At 41.7% G+C, this 18941-nt stretch overlaps 2 protein-coding genes across 2 annotated transcripts; both read left to right on the forward strand.

Moving 5' to 3' along the window:
* Nucleotides 1–680: 680 nt before the first annotated feature.
* Nucleotides 681–16443, forward strand: LOC117589262 (fat-like cadherin-related tumor suppressor homolog). Its single transcript, XM_034281039.1, has 21 exons — nt 681–1537; nt 1692–4269; nt 4340–4446; nt 4512–4719; nt 4781–4842; nt 4897–5052; nt 5119–5491; nt 5553–6561; nt 6619–6804; nt 6864–7038; nt 7107–7369; nt 7432–8161; nt 8245–8422; nt 8480–8920; nt 8979–9379; nt 9443–9751; nt 9816–15117; nt 15194–15475; nt 15741–15929; nt 16000–16140; nt 16209–16443. Exons 1-21 carry the CDS (start codon nt 716–718, stop codon nt 16343–16345), a joined length of 14049 nt encoding a protein of 4682 aa, XP_034136930.1. The 5' UTR covers nt 681–715; the 3' UTR covers nt 16346–16443.
* A 304-nt stretch (nt 16444–16747) lies between these two features.
* Nucleotides 16748–18717, forward strand: LOC117589264 (GDP-Man:Man(3)GlcNAc(2)-PP-Dol alpha-1,2-mannosyltransferase). The gene is made up of 5 exons (XM_034281043.1): nt 16748–16846; nt 16906–17101; nt 17282–17740; nt 17799–18472; nt 18537–18717. Exons 1-5 carry the CDS (start codon nt 16833–16835, stop codon nt 18616–18618), a joined length of 1425 nt encoding a protein of 474 aa, XP_034136934.1. The 5' UTR covers nt 16748–16832; the 3' UTR covers nt 18619–18717.
* Nucleotides 18718–18941: the final 224 nt, after the last annotated feature.

Raw genomic sequence — 18941 nt, forward strand, 5'->3', positions numbered from 1 at the left:
TGTTTTTCAATAGCTTGCTGGTTGATTTTGTTTGTGAATTGTGCAAGAAAACCACATGTTAACTGAACAAACTGAATGTGTACATATTATGTAGGTATGTAAATACCATACAGTGGCTTTCAAGCATATTCGGTGAAGGCGTTCAATACACCAACACTCGGAGGATCGGCATTGGATCGACCCAATAGTCCATATTTCTCACTAACAACAAAAAAAAAAAATGCTTAAGTCGGCATTTCCTGCGATACACAATTGCATTGAGACACGAAAAACGGCGAATCGATTCGAATGTGTACAATAAAATGTGATGGTGTTGGAGGGGCACTGTACTGAGGAGTTCTGTGTGGAGTACGGAATAAAGTTTGTGGCGAAATTATACTGCCTCAGAAAGGTCTACCCTTGCAGATTATTGTGGATAAACAACAGATGTTTATTGAGAATAAATATTAATGCCACAGAATAATAGCCGCTGTATGTGAGACTCTGAATTCAAGCCATCCACAGCTCATATGAGTACACAGTTAGGAAAATCAGGATTAACTATTGCTTGCTGATGCATTTAAACAATCGGTCCAACTTCAGCTTTAATTTACATTTGTTTCTCTTTTATTATTTATTTTGATTATTAAATTATTTATTAATTCCCATGATTTACGTTTTTTCTACCTTTTTATTTTTAGGATATTATGTGAAATAAAAAGAGTCAAAGATTACTATGAAGATTAAAAAAGATGTGACGCCTGTAAAAAGAAAAGCCTCTACTATATTTCATTGGGTTTTACTTTGGTGTGGTCTATGGATGCTAATCCCAGCTGTGCAAAGTAAAAATGATGACTATAATCCGCCAACCCAATCGGAGAATAGATATCGCTTTAGCCACAGTGTCTACAATGTTACGATACCAGAGAACAGCCTTGGCAAAACGTATGCCAAGGGACAATTGCATGAGAAGTTGGCAGGCCTGAACGTTGGCCCGAATTCGGATGTTAAGTATAGGATAATAAGTGGCGATAAGGAAAAGCTGTTCAAGGTTGAAGAGAAATTGGTTGGAAACTTTGCCTTCTTGGCCATTCGAACGCGCACAAATAATGTTGTGCTCAACAGAGAGAAAACGGACGAATACTTGGTCAAAGTCAAGGCACACATAACATTCAACGACAGCAACACATTCAGCTATGAAGCGGAAACCAGCATTCACATTAAAGTACTCGACCGGAACGACCTGAGTCCGCTGTTCTATCCCACAGAATACAATGTTGTTGTTCCGGAGGATACTCCAAAGTATCAAAGTATCCTTAAAGTCAGTGCCGATGATGCTGATCTCGGGGTCAATGGGGAAATATACTACAGCCTCCTGATGGATAGTGAATACTTTGCCATACATCCAACTACCGGGGATATCACAGTACTGCAGCAGCTCCACTATGCGGATAACTCACACTTTGAGCTTACTGTTTTGGCCCATGATCGGGGATCTTTGATAAGCCATCAGCACCATCAAGCCAGTAAAGCCAGGGTTACAATTTCCGTGAAACAGGTAAATAGGGTTTTATTTATACCTATCTAATATATTAACTAAAGAACAGTGTTGCAATATTGCATTTATTTTCCTTTAAATTCCTTTCCAACATCTGTTCTCGCTCAACAAGCGCTGCGATTTAATTTTAAACATTTTTTCTGCACATTTAAAGGTTAACTTTTATGCACCGGAAATTTACGCGAAAACCTTTTCAAGTGTGACACCCACATCGAATCCCTTAATTTATGGCATCGTTAGAGTTAACGATAAGGATATTGGTGTAAATGGCAACATTGGGCGATTGGAGATACTCGACGGCAATCCGGATGGCACTTTCATTCTACGCTCTGCAGAGGCCAAAGACGAGTACTATATAGAGTTCAATCAGTTCGCACACCTAAAGGAACAAGAGTTCATTTACAATCTAACACTTAGAGCCGAGGATTTGGGTACACCGCGTAGATTTTCGTATAAATCTGTTCCTATACTGATCAAACCAGAGCACAAGAATATGCCCATCTTCACACAGGAAGTGTATGAGGTGTCGATTCCCGAAACGGCGCCCATTAACATGCCAGTGATAAGGTTGAAAGTGAGCGACCCAGAGCTGGGTAAAAATTCGTTGGTTTATTTGGAAATCGTTGGCGGCAATGAAGGCGACGAGTTCCGCATCAATCCCGATTCCGGAATGCTGTACACGGCCAAGCAGTTGGATGCGGAGAAGAAGACTTTCTACACACTGACAGTTTCGGCCATTGATCAGGCGAACATTGGCTCGAGAACACAGTCGTCCGCTAAGGTGAAAATTAATGTACAGGATATGAATGACAACGACCCTATCTTTGAGGATATGAATCGAGTTATCAGCATTAATGAGAACAATCTAGCTGGCTCGCTTGTGGCAAAACTCACAGCCAAGGACAAGGATTCGGGAGAGAACTCGTACATTTCTTATAGCATTGCCAACCTCAATACTGTGCCATTTGAAATTGATCACTTTAGCGGTGTGGTGCGGACAACGTCTCTGATTGACTTCGAGACGATGAAGAGGAACTACGAACTGATTATACGTGCCTCGGACTGGGGACTGCCCTACAGAAGACAGACTGAAATCAAACTATCCATTGTGGTAAAGGATATCAATGATAATAGACCACAATTCGAGAGGGTTAATTGCTTTGGCAAAGTCTCAAAATCAGCCCCAATTGGCACTGAAATCTTTGTTGTTTCGGCCATTGATTTTGATGCTGGCGACATTATATCGTACCGTCTGACTGATGGGAATGAGGATGGTTGCTTTAGCTTAGATCCCACCAGCGGTACCCTGTCCATTGTCTGTGATTTAATAAAAATATCCTTAAACAATCGTCTGATGAAACTATCTGCCACAGACGGAACGCATGTGTCCGATGATTTGATTCTCAATATACACATAATACCCGACGAACTGAACGATGATTCCAACCTAATGAACGGATATGGTTCGTTTGAGTGCCGTGAAACAGGAGTGGCCAGAAGGCTGGCGGAAACTCTGGCATTGTCGGAGAAGAACAACATCCAAAGTGTCTCGCCGTCAGTGCTCAGTGATATAGCACTGACACCCAGTCGATATGGTCAAAATATCCACAAGCCTGAGTTTGTCAACTTCCCATCGGAGTTGGCCATCAACGAGAGTGTTCAACTGGGCGAAACAGTGGCCTGGATAGAGGCTAAAGACCGGGACTTGGGCTATAATGGAAAGCTAGTATTTGCCATTTCCGACGGCGATTACGATTCGGTATTTCGCATTGATCCCGATCGTGGAGAGCTGCAAATCATTGGATATTTGGACAGAGAGCGTCAGCATGAATACAATCTGAATATAACCGTCTATGATCTGGGTAATCCCACAAAATCACATTCCAAAATGCTGCCAATAACCATTTTAGATGTCAACGATAATCGACCAGTCATCCAGAAGGCATTAGCCACGTTCCGACTTACGGAAAATGCCAGAATCGGCACCGTTGTGCACTGCATCCATGCCACCGATGCGGATGCGGGTATTAATGCGGAAATCACCTACGAGTTGTCCATTGAATGCAATGATTTTATTGTCAATAAGACCACGGGATGCATTCTGCTTAATAGACCATTGGATAGGGAGAATCAGGATAACTATGCCTTGCACGTCACTGCCAAGGATGGTGGAAATCCATCCCTATCCTCAGAGGCTCTTGTCTACATCGTGGTGGATGACGTCAACGACAATGCCCCAGTGTTTGGAGTTCAGGAATACATCTTCAAGGTGCGTGAGGATCTGCCCCGCGGCACTGTCGTGGCCGTCATCGAAGCCATTGACAATGACATTGGACCCAATGCGGATATTCTTTTCTCGCTGAAAGAGGACACAATGGATGAGAAATTGTTTAAAATCGACAAACACACTGGGGCCATACGAACACAGGGATATTTGGACTATGAGAACCGACAGGTGCACCATCTCACGGTGAGCGCCATCGATGGTGGCTTCCCCTCTTTGACTTCGGACATGCCCATACTTATTGAAATAATTGATGTCAATGAGAATCGATTTGCCCCCGAATTCGATGACTTTGTGTATGAGGGAAAAATCAAGGAAAACAGCCCAAAGGGCACGTTCGTATTGAATATAACAGCCCGGGATGTGGACACGATTGATTTAAACTCCAAAATCACATATTCCATCACCGGAGGGGATGGACTTGGCATTTTTACCGTCAACGATCAAGGTCTGAGCACGAAAGATGATTGCATTTTTCCCCCTTGCGCAAAATGTTAACTATTTAATTAATATTGCAGGTTCAATTAGTTCATTATCCCAACTCGACGCAGAAACGAAAAACTTTTACTGGCTGACGCTGTGCGCTCAGGACAGTGCCATAGTTCCCCTCAGCAATTGTGTTGAGGTGCGTAATGCAAAAAAGTAACTGGCTCAATAATTGGTTCATCAAGTGCTTTATTTATCTGTTAGGTTTACATTGAAGTGGAAAACGAAAACGACAACATACCTCTGACTGAAAAGCCAGTGTACTATGTCAATGTCACGGAGGGCAGTGCGGAAAATCATGACATAATTACACTGAATGCAGTGGATCCCGATAGAGACCCAACACAATTTATAACTTATAATATTGTGTCTGGGAATCTGGTGGGATACTTTAAAATAGATTTAATAACAGGTTCGTAATTCTTTCATTTCTTATAAAATTTGTAATATGTATTTTTCTTGGTTTTTTTTAGGTGCTATTAAAACGACTGAACGCAAACTGGACCGAGAAAATCAAGCAGAACATATTTTGGAAGTACGTTTTACAGCTTTTTCATTGATTTATATTTATTTAATTGTTTTGTTTAAGGTTGCCATATCAGATAATGGTTCCCCAATGTTGTCTTCCACTTCGCGTATTGTGATATCAGTCTTAGATATAAACGACAACAGCCCAGAGTTTGACCAACGGGTCTACAAAGTGCAAGTTCCGTCTACAGCTGTTGTCAATGAATCAATATTCCAAGTAATTCACATTATTATTTGCTAGTTGAACTATTTTATATATTTCTTATGGTTTCCTTTCCTGTAGGTTCATGCTATAGATAGCGATGAGGGGGAGAATGGACGTGTCACATATACCATCAAATCAGGAAAGGGAAAGAACAAGTTTCGAATTGATAGCTCTAGGGGCCATATATATATAGCGAAACCCTTGGAGTCTGATATGGAGTTCGAGATTCACATCAAAGCCGAGGACAACGGGATTCCCAAACGAAGTCAAACTGCACGTGTTAATATTGTCATAATCCCTGTAAATCCCAATTCGCAAAGTGCTCCGTTAGTGTTAAGAAAGGCAACGGAAAATGTGGTAGAACTGACCGAAAACGACAAGCCAGGATTTTTGGTCACACAAATTCTAGCTGTCGATGATGATAATGACCAATTGTGGTATAACATTTCCAGTAAGTTCGCTGGAAATCTCCTTCATGTTTAAATCTTATAGATATTTTCTGTTTTGTATAGGTGGAAATGAAGCAAACACATTCCATATTGGCCAGGACAATGGCAACATATTGTTGGCGAAATATTTGGACTACGAAATGGAAACCTCTTACAATCTGAACATAAGCGTGACTGATGGCACCTTTGTCACATACACCAGCATTATGATACAAGTAATCGACACAAATGACAACACACCGCAGTTTACCAAGGATGTGTATCATGTGAATATATCGGAGAACATTGAAGAAGAATCGGTCATAATGCAGCTGCACGCCACCGATAGGGATGAGGATAAGAAGCTGTTCTATCACCTGCATGCCACTCAGGATCCGTCATCGCTTGCCTTGTTTCGCATAGATTCCATAAGTGGCAATGTTATTGTTGCCCAGAGACTGGATTTCGAGAAAACAGCACAGCACATACTCATCGTGTTCGTTAAGGATCAAGGAGCACCGGGAAAGAGAAACTATGCCAAGATAATTGTCAATGTTCACGATCACAATGATCATCATCCAGAGTTCACGGCGAAAATAATTCAAAGTAAAGTGCCAGAGAGTGCTGCGATCGGCTCCAAGCTGGCCGAAGTGAGGGCCATAGACCGAGACAGTGGCCACAATGCGGAGATCCAATATTCGATTATAACAGGGAACGTGGGGAGTGTGTTTGAAATTGATTCAACCTTTGGCATCATAACGTTGGCAGACAGCTTGAACATAAACAAAATGCAGGAGTATATGCTCCAAGTGAAGGCTGTAGATATGGGAAAGCCACCCTTATCCTCACAGATACCTGTCCACATCATTGTTACCATGTCTGAGAATGATCCGCCAAAGTTCTCCACCAACAATTTGGCAATTGAAATATTTGAAAACCTGAGCATTGGTTCATTTATATCTCAGGTCACAGCTCGCTCATCGTCGTCTATTTTCTTTAATATTATTTCTGGTAATATCAACGAAAGTTTCCGCATCAATCCATCAACGGGCGTCATTGTAATCAACAATAATATCGACTATGAAACGAACAAGTAAGACGGCGCACAAATTTTGCAGAATATTCCATAACTCATTCTGTATTCTTTTAGGGTGTTCAATCTAACGATTAAAGGAACCAACATGGCAGCCGAATCAGCATGCCAGAATATAATAATACATATCCTAGATGCTAACGACAATGTTCCTCACTTCCTTCAAACTGAATATGTTGGTGTGCTCTCTGAATCCGCTGAAATTGGTTCATATGTCTTGAAATTGCATGACTCTGCCAACCAGTGAGTGTTTGTCTTGCATTAAAATTAATATTTGTATGCTAATCGTATCATACTTTCAGTCATTTAACGTTGCAAGTGGCAGATGCAGATGTTGGCATCAATGGCATGTTTGAATACCATATAAATGATGATTTCGCCAAACAGTTTTTCAAAATTGATGCAACAACCGGCGCCATCGAACTTTTACGACCATTGGACTATGAAACGGATTCAGAATATATCTTCGATGTTACGGTATATAAATTATAGATAAATCTACCTAGGAAACATTTAAATTTAAGTGAAAATCTCTCATTTTATAGGTCAGTGATTTGGGCAAGCCTAAGCTGCATTCCAATACGAAAGCGCATGTGAAAATACAAGTGATCAACGTCAACGATTGCCCACCCGTATTTACTGAAAGGGAACTTAACGTAACACTATTCTTGCCAACATTTGAAACCGTTTTCGTTACTCAAATCAAAGCCTACGATGCGGACAACGATAGCCTGCGTTTCGACATTGTGGATGGCAACACCAACGAATGCTTTCAAATAGATAAATACACGGGCATTATAACCACAAGGTATGTCTTCAATTTTACTAATTTTTATAGTTTTAATGAAAATTATTATTGTGATTTTCCAGAAATTTCGAAATATTAAATAATGGCCATTATCAGGATTATAATTTGCACGTTCGTGCCTCCGATGGCATATATTCTGCAATTTTAATAGTCAAAATTCTGGTGGTGTCCACTGTTGATCCAAACTTTTTGTTTAAAAAGGACAGCTATAGGTTTTCGGCCTTTGAAAATAACACAAAGGTGGCCACCATTGGATTGGTGAATGTCATTGGGAACACATTGAATGAGAATGTTGAATATCGCATATTGAATCCAACGAAAATGTTTGATATCGGCATAAGTTCGGGTGCCTTGAAGACAACTGGCGTGATTTTTGATCGTGAAGTGCTCGACATGTACAAACTATTTGTAGAGGCAAAGTCTATATTGTTTGACGGAATCAGTTCGAATGTGCGCAGAGCTGTTACTTCGGTTTATATTTCCGTTTTGGATGTAAACGACAACTGTCCATTGTTCGTCAATATGCCCTACTATGCCACTGTCTCAATCGACGATCCAAAAGGCACCATTATCATGAAAGTGAAAGCCGTGGATCTGGACAGTGCCGAAAACGGCGAAGTACGATATGAACTCAAAAAGGGCAATGGCGAACTGTTCAAATTGGATCGCAAAAGCGGAGACTTGTCGTTGAAACAGCATGTGGAAGGTCATAATCGAAATTACGAGTTGACTGTGGCGGCGTATGACGGGGCCATAACTCCATGTTCATCGGAGGCCCCAATTCAAGTGAAGGTAAGTCTATTATCTATCTATAATCTATCTATCTATCTATAATTTAAACAAACGAAAATTTTGCATACAAAATCCTCTTACAGGTGATAGACCGATCGATGCCAATATTCGGGAAACAATTTTACACAGTGAGTGTCAAGGAAGACGTGGAAATGTATTCCGTTTTGTTTGTGTCAATTGAGGCAGAGAGTCCATTGGGCAGAAAACTCATTTACACAATTTCGTCGGAGAGTCAATCGTTTGAAATTGATTACAACACAGGTAAAACATAAATAAATAATATAAATGAATGAAATTACGAAAAATCTACGCTTGCAGGGTCAATTTTTGTTGTCAATGAACTCGATTACGAGAAACAAAACAGCCACGATGTCACAATTCGAGCAACTGATAGTCTTTCTGGCATCTATGCTGAGGTAGTCTTGTCTGTGGCCATTATCGATGTAAATGATTGCTATCCAGAGATTGAAAGTGATGTCTACAACATCACCATACCGGAGAACACATCATTTGGCACACAAATCATTCAGATAAACGCAACTGATGCGGACTCGGGAGCGAATGCAAAGCTCTCGTATTTTATCGAGTCCATTAATGGCCAGAACAATTCCGAACTATTCTACATTGACATCGCAGATGGGCATTTGTATTTAAAAACACCATTGGATTATGAGCTCGTAAAATATCATCACATTATTGTGAGTGTCAGAGATCACGGTTCACCGCCATTATGTTCGAGATCAAATGTGTTTATAACAGGTAATTTATACACCTCAAATATTGCATTTATATTTGCTTAAATATTTTGTGCTTGCAGTGAAAGATTTGAATGACAATCCGCCAAGCTTTGTGGAACCTTCGTACTTCATTAAGCTTTCCGTGGCAGCTGTTCGCGGACAGTTTGTTGCCCTTCCAAGAGCATACGATAAGGATATTTGCGATACTGATTTGCTGGAGTACAAAATAGTCAATGGAAATGAACTGCAAACGTATGATATTGATAAACGATCTGGCGTTATATCCCTGCAGAATATGTTGAATTTCACTGACAAAAGTAATACAGTTTTGAATGTATCCGTTTCGGATGGTGTGCACACGGTGTATGCGCGTTTAAAAATTGCATTACTGCCCGAAAATATGCACAGTCCACAGTTTGAGCAGAGCATCTATGAGACGCAAATTCCCGAAAATTTGTTGCATGGCCACAATATTATAACGGTAACATATACAGAGATTTTTATATTTATTTTATGCTAAACTTAAATTCGTACATTCTTTTAGGTAAAAGCGAATGATGGGGACTTTGGACCGTACTCCAATCTGTATTATGAAATTGATTCGGAGGAGATGAAAAAGTATTTTGTTATGGATCGCAATACGGGTATAATAACATCCAAAGTAACATTTGATCGTGAAAAGCGAGACGAGTATGTGGTGCTGTTGAAAGTGTCTGATGGAGGCGGAAAATTCGGATTTGCATCACTTAAGGTCTTGATTCATGATGCCAACGATAATGCACCCTACTTTCCATTAAAAGAATACAAAATGGTTATCAGCTCATCGATGAAACCCAACAAAACCATCCTAACCGTAAGTTCAATTTTTGAATTTCTTTCTGCTTTAAAAGGGGTTTTAAATTTACTTTTAATCGCAGGTCAGAGCAAAGGACAACGACATTGCCGAAAACGGTGCCATCATCTATCGAATTGTGCAAAATTCTATTGATAAAAAGTTAAAGGATACCCTGGAAATTAACGAGAAAAATGGCAACATCAAACTCAATCCCAATGCAGGTTTCTATGAGCCAGGACTTTATCAATTTTTTGTACGTGCCCAGGATGGTGGAGAGCCTCAGTTTCATACGGATGTGCCCGTTTCGGTTGAGATTATTGACACAGATGTGACAATTCCCACATTTGAGAAAACCTCCGTTCTGCTCAAAACCATTGAGTCAACGCCGCCAGGAACGGTGCTCACAAAATTGCACATTATTGGAAATTTCACCTTCAAGTTTAGCATTTTAGACGAACAAGGCCATTTCATAATATCAGATAGTGGCGAACTGATTCTGCAGCAAACTCTGGACAGAGAGCAGCAAGAGTCGCATCACTTAATTGTGGTGGCCGAAACAGCCACCGTGCCGATTCTGTTTGCCTATGCCAGCATTGTGATACACGTGCGGGATGAGAACGATAACTATCCAAAGTTTGACAAGACATTCTACAGCGTAAGTGTGCCGGAGAATAGTGACAGAGTCATTTCGCTGGTTAAAATTACGGCCACTGATGCGGACACCGGGCCAAACGGGGATATACGATACTACCTGGAGAATGATTTGGATGGCATACAAAACATTTTCGACATCGACATCTACACTGGTTGGATAACGCTGCTGACGTCGCTGGACAGAGAAGTGCAATCCGAATTTAATTTCAAAGTAATCGCCACAGACAACGGCCATCCAAAGCACGATGCAAAGGTCCCAGTGACAATCAAAATAGTCGACTACAATGACAATGCGCCAACATTTAAGCTGCCAATCGATCGAATTGCTGTATTTGAGAATGCCTTGCCTGGAACTGTGTTAGTCAATCTGCTGCTGCTGGATCCCGACATTGAGAAGCAAGACATGGACTTTTTCATAATTTCTGGGGATAAACAATCACAATTCCAGATTGGTAAAACCGGAGAGTTATTCATTGCGAAATCATTGGACCGAGAACAAATTGCATTTTATAATCTAAGTCTGATTGCGACTGATGGAAAGTTCACTGCCAAAGCGCACGTGGAAATAGATGTAAAAGATGTAAATGATAATACACCGTACTGCCTGAAGCCTCGATACCATATTGTTACCAATGAATCGGCTCCCGCTGGCACAACTCTGGCTGAAATCAAAGCGATTGACTATGACCTGCAGAGCAACTTTAACCTGCGCTTCTACTTGTCCGGCAAGGGGGCAGATGACTTTACGATTGGCAAGGAGAGTGGCGTCCTCAAGGTGGCCGCCCAACTGGATCGAGAAACGTCGCCAAAGTACAAACTGGTCGCACACGTTCAGGATGGCAAGGACCTGACAACAGAGTGTTTTTCGGAAATAATTATAATCGTCAACGATATCAATGACAACACACCGATATTCTCGATGACCCAGTACACGGTGAGCATTTCGGAGGATGCACAGCTGCAGACGCTGATCACAAAGGTGCATGCCATGGACAAGGACTTTGGCATCAACCGACAAATTAAATATTCGCTGATGGGGGAGAACAGTGACTACTTCAAGATATCCAAATCCACAGGCATAATAAGGCTGGCCAAGAGCCTGGATCGTGAAACTATTTCCCTGTTTAATTTGTCTGTCAAAGCCGAAGATTGCGGAACACCAAAATTATATTCTGTTGCGAGTGTGGTGGTGAATATACTGGACATAAATGACAATCCGCCAGAGTTTGCCCTGCGGCAATATTCGTGCAAAGTGTTTGAGAATGCCACCCACGGGCTGGAGGTGTGCCAGGTGCATGCCGCCTCCAAGGACATCGGTGTGAATGCGGATATACACTACTACATAATGAGTGGCAACGAACAGATCAAATTTAAAATCGATGCAGCAACGGGCATTATCTCGCTCAATGCCACACTGGACTATGAGATGTCAAAGTTTTATTTTCTCACCATTCAGGCCATCGATGGTGGCACGCCGCCGCTGAGCAACACCGCCTATGTGAATATATCGATTATGGACATCAACGACAACAGCCCCAAGTTTCTGCAGAACATGTATCGCATCAATGCCTACGAGGACACATTGGTGGGAACCCCCATCCTCGATGTCAAGGCCACAGACGAAGACTCGAATGTGAATGGACTGATAGACTATAACATCGAAAAGGGCGACAACATAGGCCAGTTCTCGATACACAAACGGAATGGCACAATAAGCGTATCCCGGCCACTGGATCGAGAAACAATTGCCAGCTATAATTTGGAGATTCAAGCGTGCGACCAGGGATCTCCACAGCGTTGCAGCAGTGTGCAGGTCAATGTTAATATACTCGACACAAACGACAATGCACCACTCTTCGCCAATGCCAACTACAGTGTTATGCTGCAGGAGAACCGACCCTTGGGCTATGCATTTCTATCCTTCAAAATATCAGACGCCGACGAGCCACCCAATAGCACGCCGTACACCTTTGACATTCGCTCTGGAAACGAGGGCGGTCTGTTTCGTCTAGAGCAGGATGGTTCACTGAGCACTGCCTCACGATTCAATCACAATTTGCAGGATGAATTCCGCATACAAGTTCGTGTCTTCGATAATGGCACTCCTCCACTATATTCCGATGCTTGGGTGACGGTGAAAATAATACAGGAAAGCCAATACCCGCCCATTGTCACACCCTTGGAGGTGACCATAAATTCGTTTGAGGATGATTTCTCTGGTGCATTTATTGGCCGAGTTCATGCCTCCGATCAGGATAAGTACGATGAGCTAAACTTCAATATAGTGCCTGCCATTGAAGACACCTACAAGAGTTCGAAGCTATTCAATATTTCAAACAAATCAGGCGAAATTTATGCCATATCGAACCTAGATATTGGACTGTACAAGCTGAATGTGTCCGTTTCCGATGGTAAATTCAATGTTTTCGCTGTGGTGAAGATCTATGTGGAACTTGTTACAAATGACATGATAAAGCAGTCGGTTGTAATACGTTTCAGTAGAATATCAGCAGCGGATTTCCTCTTGAGTCACAGAAAGACTTTTATGCGTTCCATTCGAAACATAATGCGCTGTCGCCAGAAGGATGTCATTCTGATCACGCTACAAACGGAAAAATTGAAACCCGACAGCACACGACATGCACGATCCACAGATTCGAATTTAAATGTTGTCATCGCGGTGCGCAAGGAGCAAATTGTGCCCGATTCCGATGAGTTCTTCACCAGTGATGAGATTCGCCAAACGCTGATTGCCAAAAAGAAAGAGATTGAAAATGAAACGAATCTGGTCGTGGAAGAAGTACTGCCATCCACGTGTCTGAACAAACAGAACACCTGTGTCCATGGTGATTGCAAGCAGATTTTAAACATTTTAAAGAACAACATTACCACCACATATACAGATGTTATAAGCTTTGCCGCTCCCTCCTTTAGTCAGGTGAACAGGTGCGTTTGCAGGCCAGGCTTCGACGGCAAGAACTGCAATGAGACGGTGAATGCATGTTCCTCAGACCCGTGCTCGCCACAAAGAATATGCCTGCCATCGGGACCCATCGTCGGATATCAATGTGTTTGCCCCAAGGGATTTTCGGGCACATATTGCGAACGAAAGTCCTCAAAGTGTGACAATGAAACTTGTGATGTCAGTTCGTTCACGGCCGTGTCGTTTGGTGGAAAGAGCTATGCCCACTACAAAATCAACAAAATTAAAGCGAAATTGACTTTGGAAAACGAATTCTCATTCTCACTGCAAATCCGAACGCTGCAACAGAGTGGCACACTGCTGTATGCCAGCGGTAAAGTGGATTATAACATCTTGGAGATTATAAATGGTGCCGTTCAGTATCGTTTCGACTTGGGTTCCGGCGAAGGCGTGATCAGCGTAACGAGCATATACATATCCGACGGAGAGTGGCACGTCATCAGTCTGGACCGAACACTCAACAGTGCGAAGCTCGTGATAGACAACAAACATGTCTCGCAGGGCAGTGCTCCGGGCGTCAATGGCATACTGAACATACAGTCCAATGATATATTTGTCGGCGCTGAGGTTCGGCCACATCCATCAATCATCGGCTATGAGGATATTCAGAGAGGATTTATTGGCTGCATGGCCAACATCAAAATAGCCATGGAGTCTCTGCCGCTGTACATTTCCGGAGGCAGCACTGTTGCTGCACTGAAGAGATTCACCAATGTGGAGTTCAAGTGCGATCCATCAAATGTGCTCGTAAATCTGGGCATTTGTGGAGCTCAGCCATGTTTGAACAGTGGAATTTGCAAGGATTTCGGAAGCGAACGGTTTGAATGTGCGTGCCAGTCGCGCTTTACCGGCACACATTGCGAGATCGATTTGGATCCGTGCTCTTCGGGTCCCTGCTTATTCGGCGGACGCTGCGAGCACCACGGACCCAACAACTACACCTGCGCATGTCCCATACACCTGTCTGGGAAGAGGTGTGAGTATGGAAAGTTTTGCACGCCAAACCCGTGCAAAAATGGTGGAATTTGCGAGGAAGGTGATGGAGTGCCGCACTGCATGTGCCGCGGCTATACAGGACCAAGTTGTGAGATCGATGTCGATGAGTGTGAGAATCAGCCTTGCGGAAACGGAGCCACGTGTATCAATGAGGCGGGAAGTTTTCGGTGCATATGTCCCTCGTACCTGACTGGCGCCAGCTGTGGGGATCCGCTATATTCCAATTCGATTTCCACCAAGCTGAAAAACTTCTCACTCGAGCACATCAGCGGCATTATATCTGGCGCCACCATTGTATTAGTAGTTATAAGTATTGCCATATGCTGTGTGGTATTGAGGCGGAGTTCTTCCTCGAAGAAGAGACGCAGTGCCGAGAAGGCCAAAAACAAACAATCGTATAAGGAAGCGAATTTGAACTCGATGGTAGATAAGGATAATTTTTGCAAAGCAAACATAAAATTAAGTAATCTGGAGGTGAACCAGCGCCCCATCAGCTACACATCAGCGGCGAACGATAACCTCTTCCTAAGTAATACAACATTCGTAAATAATTTGGATATATTGCGTAGCTACGGCTCGGCCGGTGATGAACTCGAGAGCATTCCATTTGAATATCAAAAAGTAAACCGCAACAAGCAGCACGTGAACATCAACTCTTGCCACGGCCCCGATGTAGATAGTATTGCCTACAAGCAGGAATGGTGCGAACAAATGCATTTACGCACATTCAGTGAGAATAAGCTAAACAATGGTGAGTAACGCTACGATTTATTTGATATTCTTCTTGTTTCTTTTGTTGATTGAATGTTTTTTTCTTTTATTTTTAGAACTAAAAAGAGATTATGGATCACCGGGTAGTCGATTTTCAAGTAGCAAACTAATCCAAGTTGAAATGCCTAACGTGTGCCATTCTTCAAGTGCAAATTTCGTTGACTATTCTGCCCTCGCAAATGGGCAATACCATTGGGACTGTTCCGACTGGGTTCGCAAAAGTCATAATCCCTTGCCAGACATAACCGAAGTTCCCGGAGCAGAAATAGCTGACTCTTCAAGTGTACACAGTAATGACAGTAACGAGTCCAAGTCCAAAAAGACATTTTTCGTCCATAGTAAGTATATCAATTAAATAGTACTAATCGCAGTGCACAAATTCCAAACGAAAGGAATGTTTCAATATGTTATTTGTCTGCCAGTCCTTCCGTCAGTCTTTCCGTATATAACCTGTATCGAAAACTCTGTGACAGTATTGTAGCAGTACCGAGTAACCTATTATCTTGAATATTTTAGTTTTTTGTTGTTATTTTTGCATTATTTTGAACTTAACTGAACGCCTTTTATAACTCAACTAAAATCTTTTTTCTCTTTTGCCAACAGGAGAAGATGGAGATGTTGATCCGAGCAGAGATATTGCTGCCTTAAACGAGGACATCGGGTCTGAATATCTGGATTCTGAGGCGGACAGCTGCATTCAAACGTTTATGTTGCCGAGATTAACTAATCTGCCCCTTTCGAGACTGAGTTCTTTTAATAATATCGAGAATGAAGACTACAAATTAAATACAGGTATTAAAGATTGTTTGTTAATGCTTTCGAAATTGATTAACTAAATTAAATACTTACTGCTCATTAACAGGCGAAGCATATTTAAGACATCCCGATTCATATTTACCCCCAATGCATTTTCCAAGCGAAACGGATGGGGAGAGCTCCGTGACCGACGGGCTTATTTCAAGAAAAGAAATCAAAAGAAAGGATACCAAAAGAACGATGAGTGGTAAGTTTCACTACAAATAAATATATTAATAGTCATCAATTAAAGAAAAACTATTCAATTTATTACAGAAAACTCTGAGGAGGTATACCTGTTTCCATGTGCTGTCGGTGAAATTGGATCCAGTAGCAATATTTCGGTTCGACTTTGTGAAATTGAAGATTCCGAGCTAGAAGAATTTTTACCAACACAACAAACAAAAATTTAATTTACATTCTATGAATAAATATAAGAAGAACTACATTTTATAGAAATTATTTAATTTCTTTAGATACTACTTTTTCTATAAGAAAACTTTGGTTATATATTTTCAATAAAAAATGCATAAACAGAAGGGGCTTCTTAAACTTTGAGCGCATCGGGCCAGCAGTACCAGCAACTGATCAGAAAATAGCTGAGTCTGGTCCTATGGTCCGTACAGTGTTTTTACAACACGAATGTTATGAAACTTGAAGAGTTTTAGTGGTTTGGATTGATCTATTAGAAGAATTTACGAACACAACTATTTTCGAAGCCTTAATAGAGGGTGGTTAAATGGGTTAAGTTAGAAGATACTTTTCAGTATATTTCTGTATTTCGGTTATGCGGCGGCAATGAATCCGCGGTCACACTATACGTATAATGTACACGTGTGTGTGTGTACACGTACGTGTTTAAAAATAATGATAAATCGTTAAAAACAAACTAGCTATATAATGATTATCGTACTGTAAGAGAAAAAGAATGTAAGTTTTGCTTGAGTCCTTTACTAACCGGTTTTCCTTACAGCCTTTGGATATTGCTACTGCTCCTCTCTATAGGCGTCGCCGTGTTTGTTTGTTTGCGACATTGGCTGCAAAACAAGAAAAAGAAACTGCATGAATCGACATCTGATAATAGGGTTTATGTTGGCATTTTCCATCCCTACTGCAACTCGGGGGGTGGTGGCGAGCGTGTCTTATGGTGCGCAGTGCGTGCTTTACAGGTAAAAAGAGTCTGCCCTAAAGTCGGGCTGGAATGTGCACCCAATCACTCAGTAAGTTCGAACAGTTGATAAAGTGTTCGTCTTATCTAAGGTGTGCGGTACATGTGTTTGAGTTTGGATATCCCATCGATCTGTGTGACGAAACCTTTTTAATATTTCTCCAACATTGTTTTATTTTAGGAAAAATACCCCAATGCCAAGATGGTTATCTACACGGGAGACATAGATGCGTCCCCAAATTCCATACTGGAGAAAGCCAAGAATGTCTTTAACATTGCACTTGACAGCGACAACGTAGAGTTTGTGTTTTTAAAGCAACGCAACTGGATAGAGTCCAAAACCTATCCGCACTTTACGTTATTGGGCCAAAGCCTTGGATCTATGGTGTTGGGACTGGAAGCACTTTGCAAGTTCCCTCCGGATATCTTTATTGATACCATGGGTTACGCTTTTACTTTTCCTCTCTTCCGATATTTGGTTCAGGCAAAAATTGGCGCCTATGTCCATTATCCAGTGATCAGCACCGACATGCTGAGGAGAGTGCAAAGCCGGCAATTGGCACACAACAACAAGAAATACGTGGCGAGAAATCCATTCCTGACTTGGGCCAAACTGGCCTACTACCGCTTGTTCTCCAAGGTGAGTTTTGTGTAAAGTATGAATGGCAATGGCTTAACCTTATTTACAACATTTTTAGATGTATAGATGGATGGGTCGTTGCGCTGACACAATTATGGTAAATTCCACATGGACTGAGAATCACATACTTCAATTATGGGATGTGCCTTTTAAAACGCATCGCGTGTATCCACCCTGTGAAGTTAGCCACCTTAAGAATCTTCAGCATTCGGAGAAAAACGATGAAGTTATCATCTTATCTGTGGGACAGTTTCGTCCGGAAAAAGATCATCCACTGCAACTGCAAGCTATGTATGAGCTAAGAACTCTGTTGGCACAAGAGGAATCCCTTTGGAACAAGATACGTCTCGTCATTGTGGGCTCCTGCCGGAATAAAGATGACTACGACAGGCTGAAAAACATGGAAGACTTGTCAAAGCATTTATCGCTGGAGAACTGTGTTCAATTTCATGTGAATGTTTCGTATGACGATCTTTTGAGACTATTTCAAAGTGCTCATATTGGCATACATACCATGTGGAATGAACATTTTGGAATTGGAATTGTTGAATGTATGGCAGCTGGTCTCATAATGGTGGCTCATAGGTCTGGAGGTCCTCTGCTTGATATTATTGAAACCTCTGAAGGCAGTCAAAACGGATTTTTGGCAACTGATGCAGTTGAGTATGCGGAAAATATATTGAATATAATTCTTGATTCGTTTGACACAAATAGAATTAGGAATGCGGCAAGGTAAGTGATTAGATTATGACCTCTTTTATCTTAGAAATTTAATTATATTATTGTTTCCTTTCAGATCATCGGTGGAGAGATTTTCTGAACAAGAATTTGAAAAGGGCTTTTTACGAGCCACTTCAACCTTGTTTACAGATGCATAAAATCAAAAAGGAAGAGTATTTCGAAACGGGAAGAGATCCAGTCTACCCTATTAGGACATAGAACATAAAGAATTAGGGCAATAAGCCCCAACCGTTAAAGACTGTCGTAGTTATTATTCCGATACCCCGCTAGGATACAGATCTTCCCGGAGTGGAACGTTCTTCACGTGGACTACTACCATCAGTCAATCTGTGGAAGGAATCAATTTGCCCCACTAAACAGACGATGGTATCAGGATTGGCCATCCAGAAGGTCCACCAAGAGTGTAAATGACACCTTAACAGGCAGATCCAACAAGATAAACGGATAGAGCTCCCATCTA

The sequence above is a fragment of the Drosophila guanche genome, unplaced genomic scaffold (genome assembly GCF_900245975.1).
Source record: "Drosophila guanche unplaced genomic scaffold, DGUA_6, whole genome shotgun sequence".
NCBI lineage: Eukaryota > Metazoa > Arthropoda > Insecta > Diptera > Drosophilidae > Drosophila > Drosophila guanche.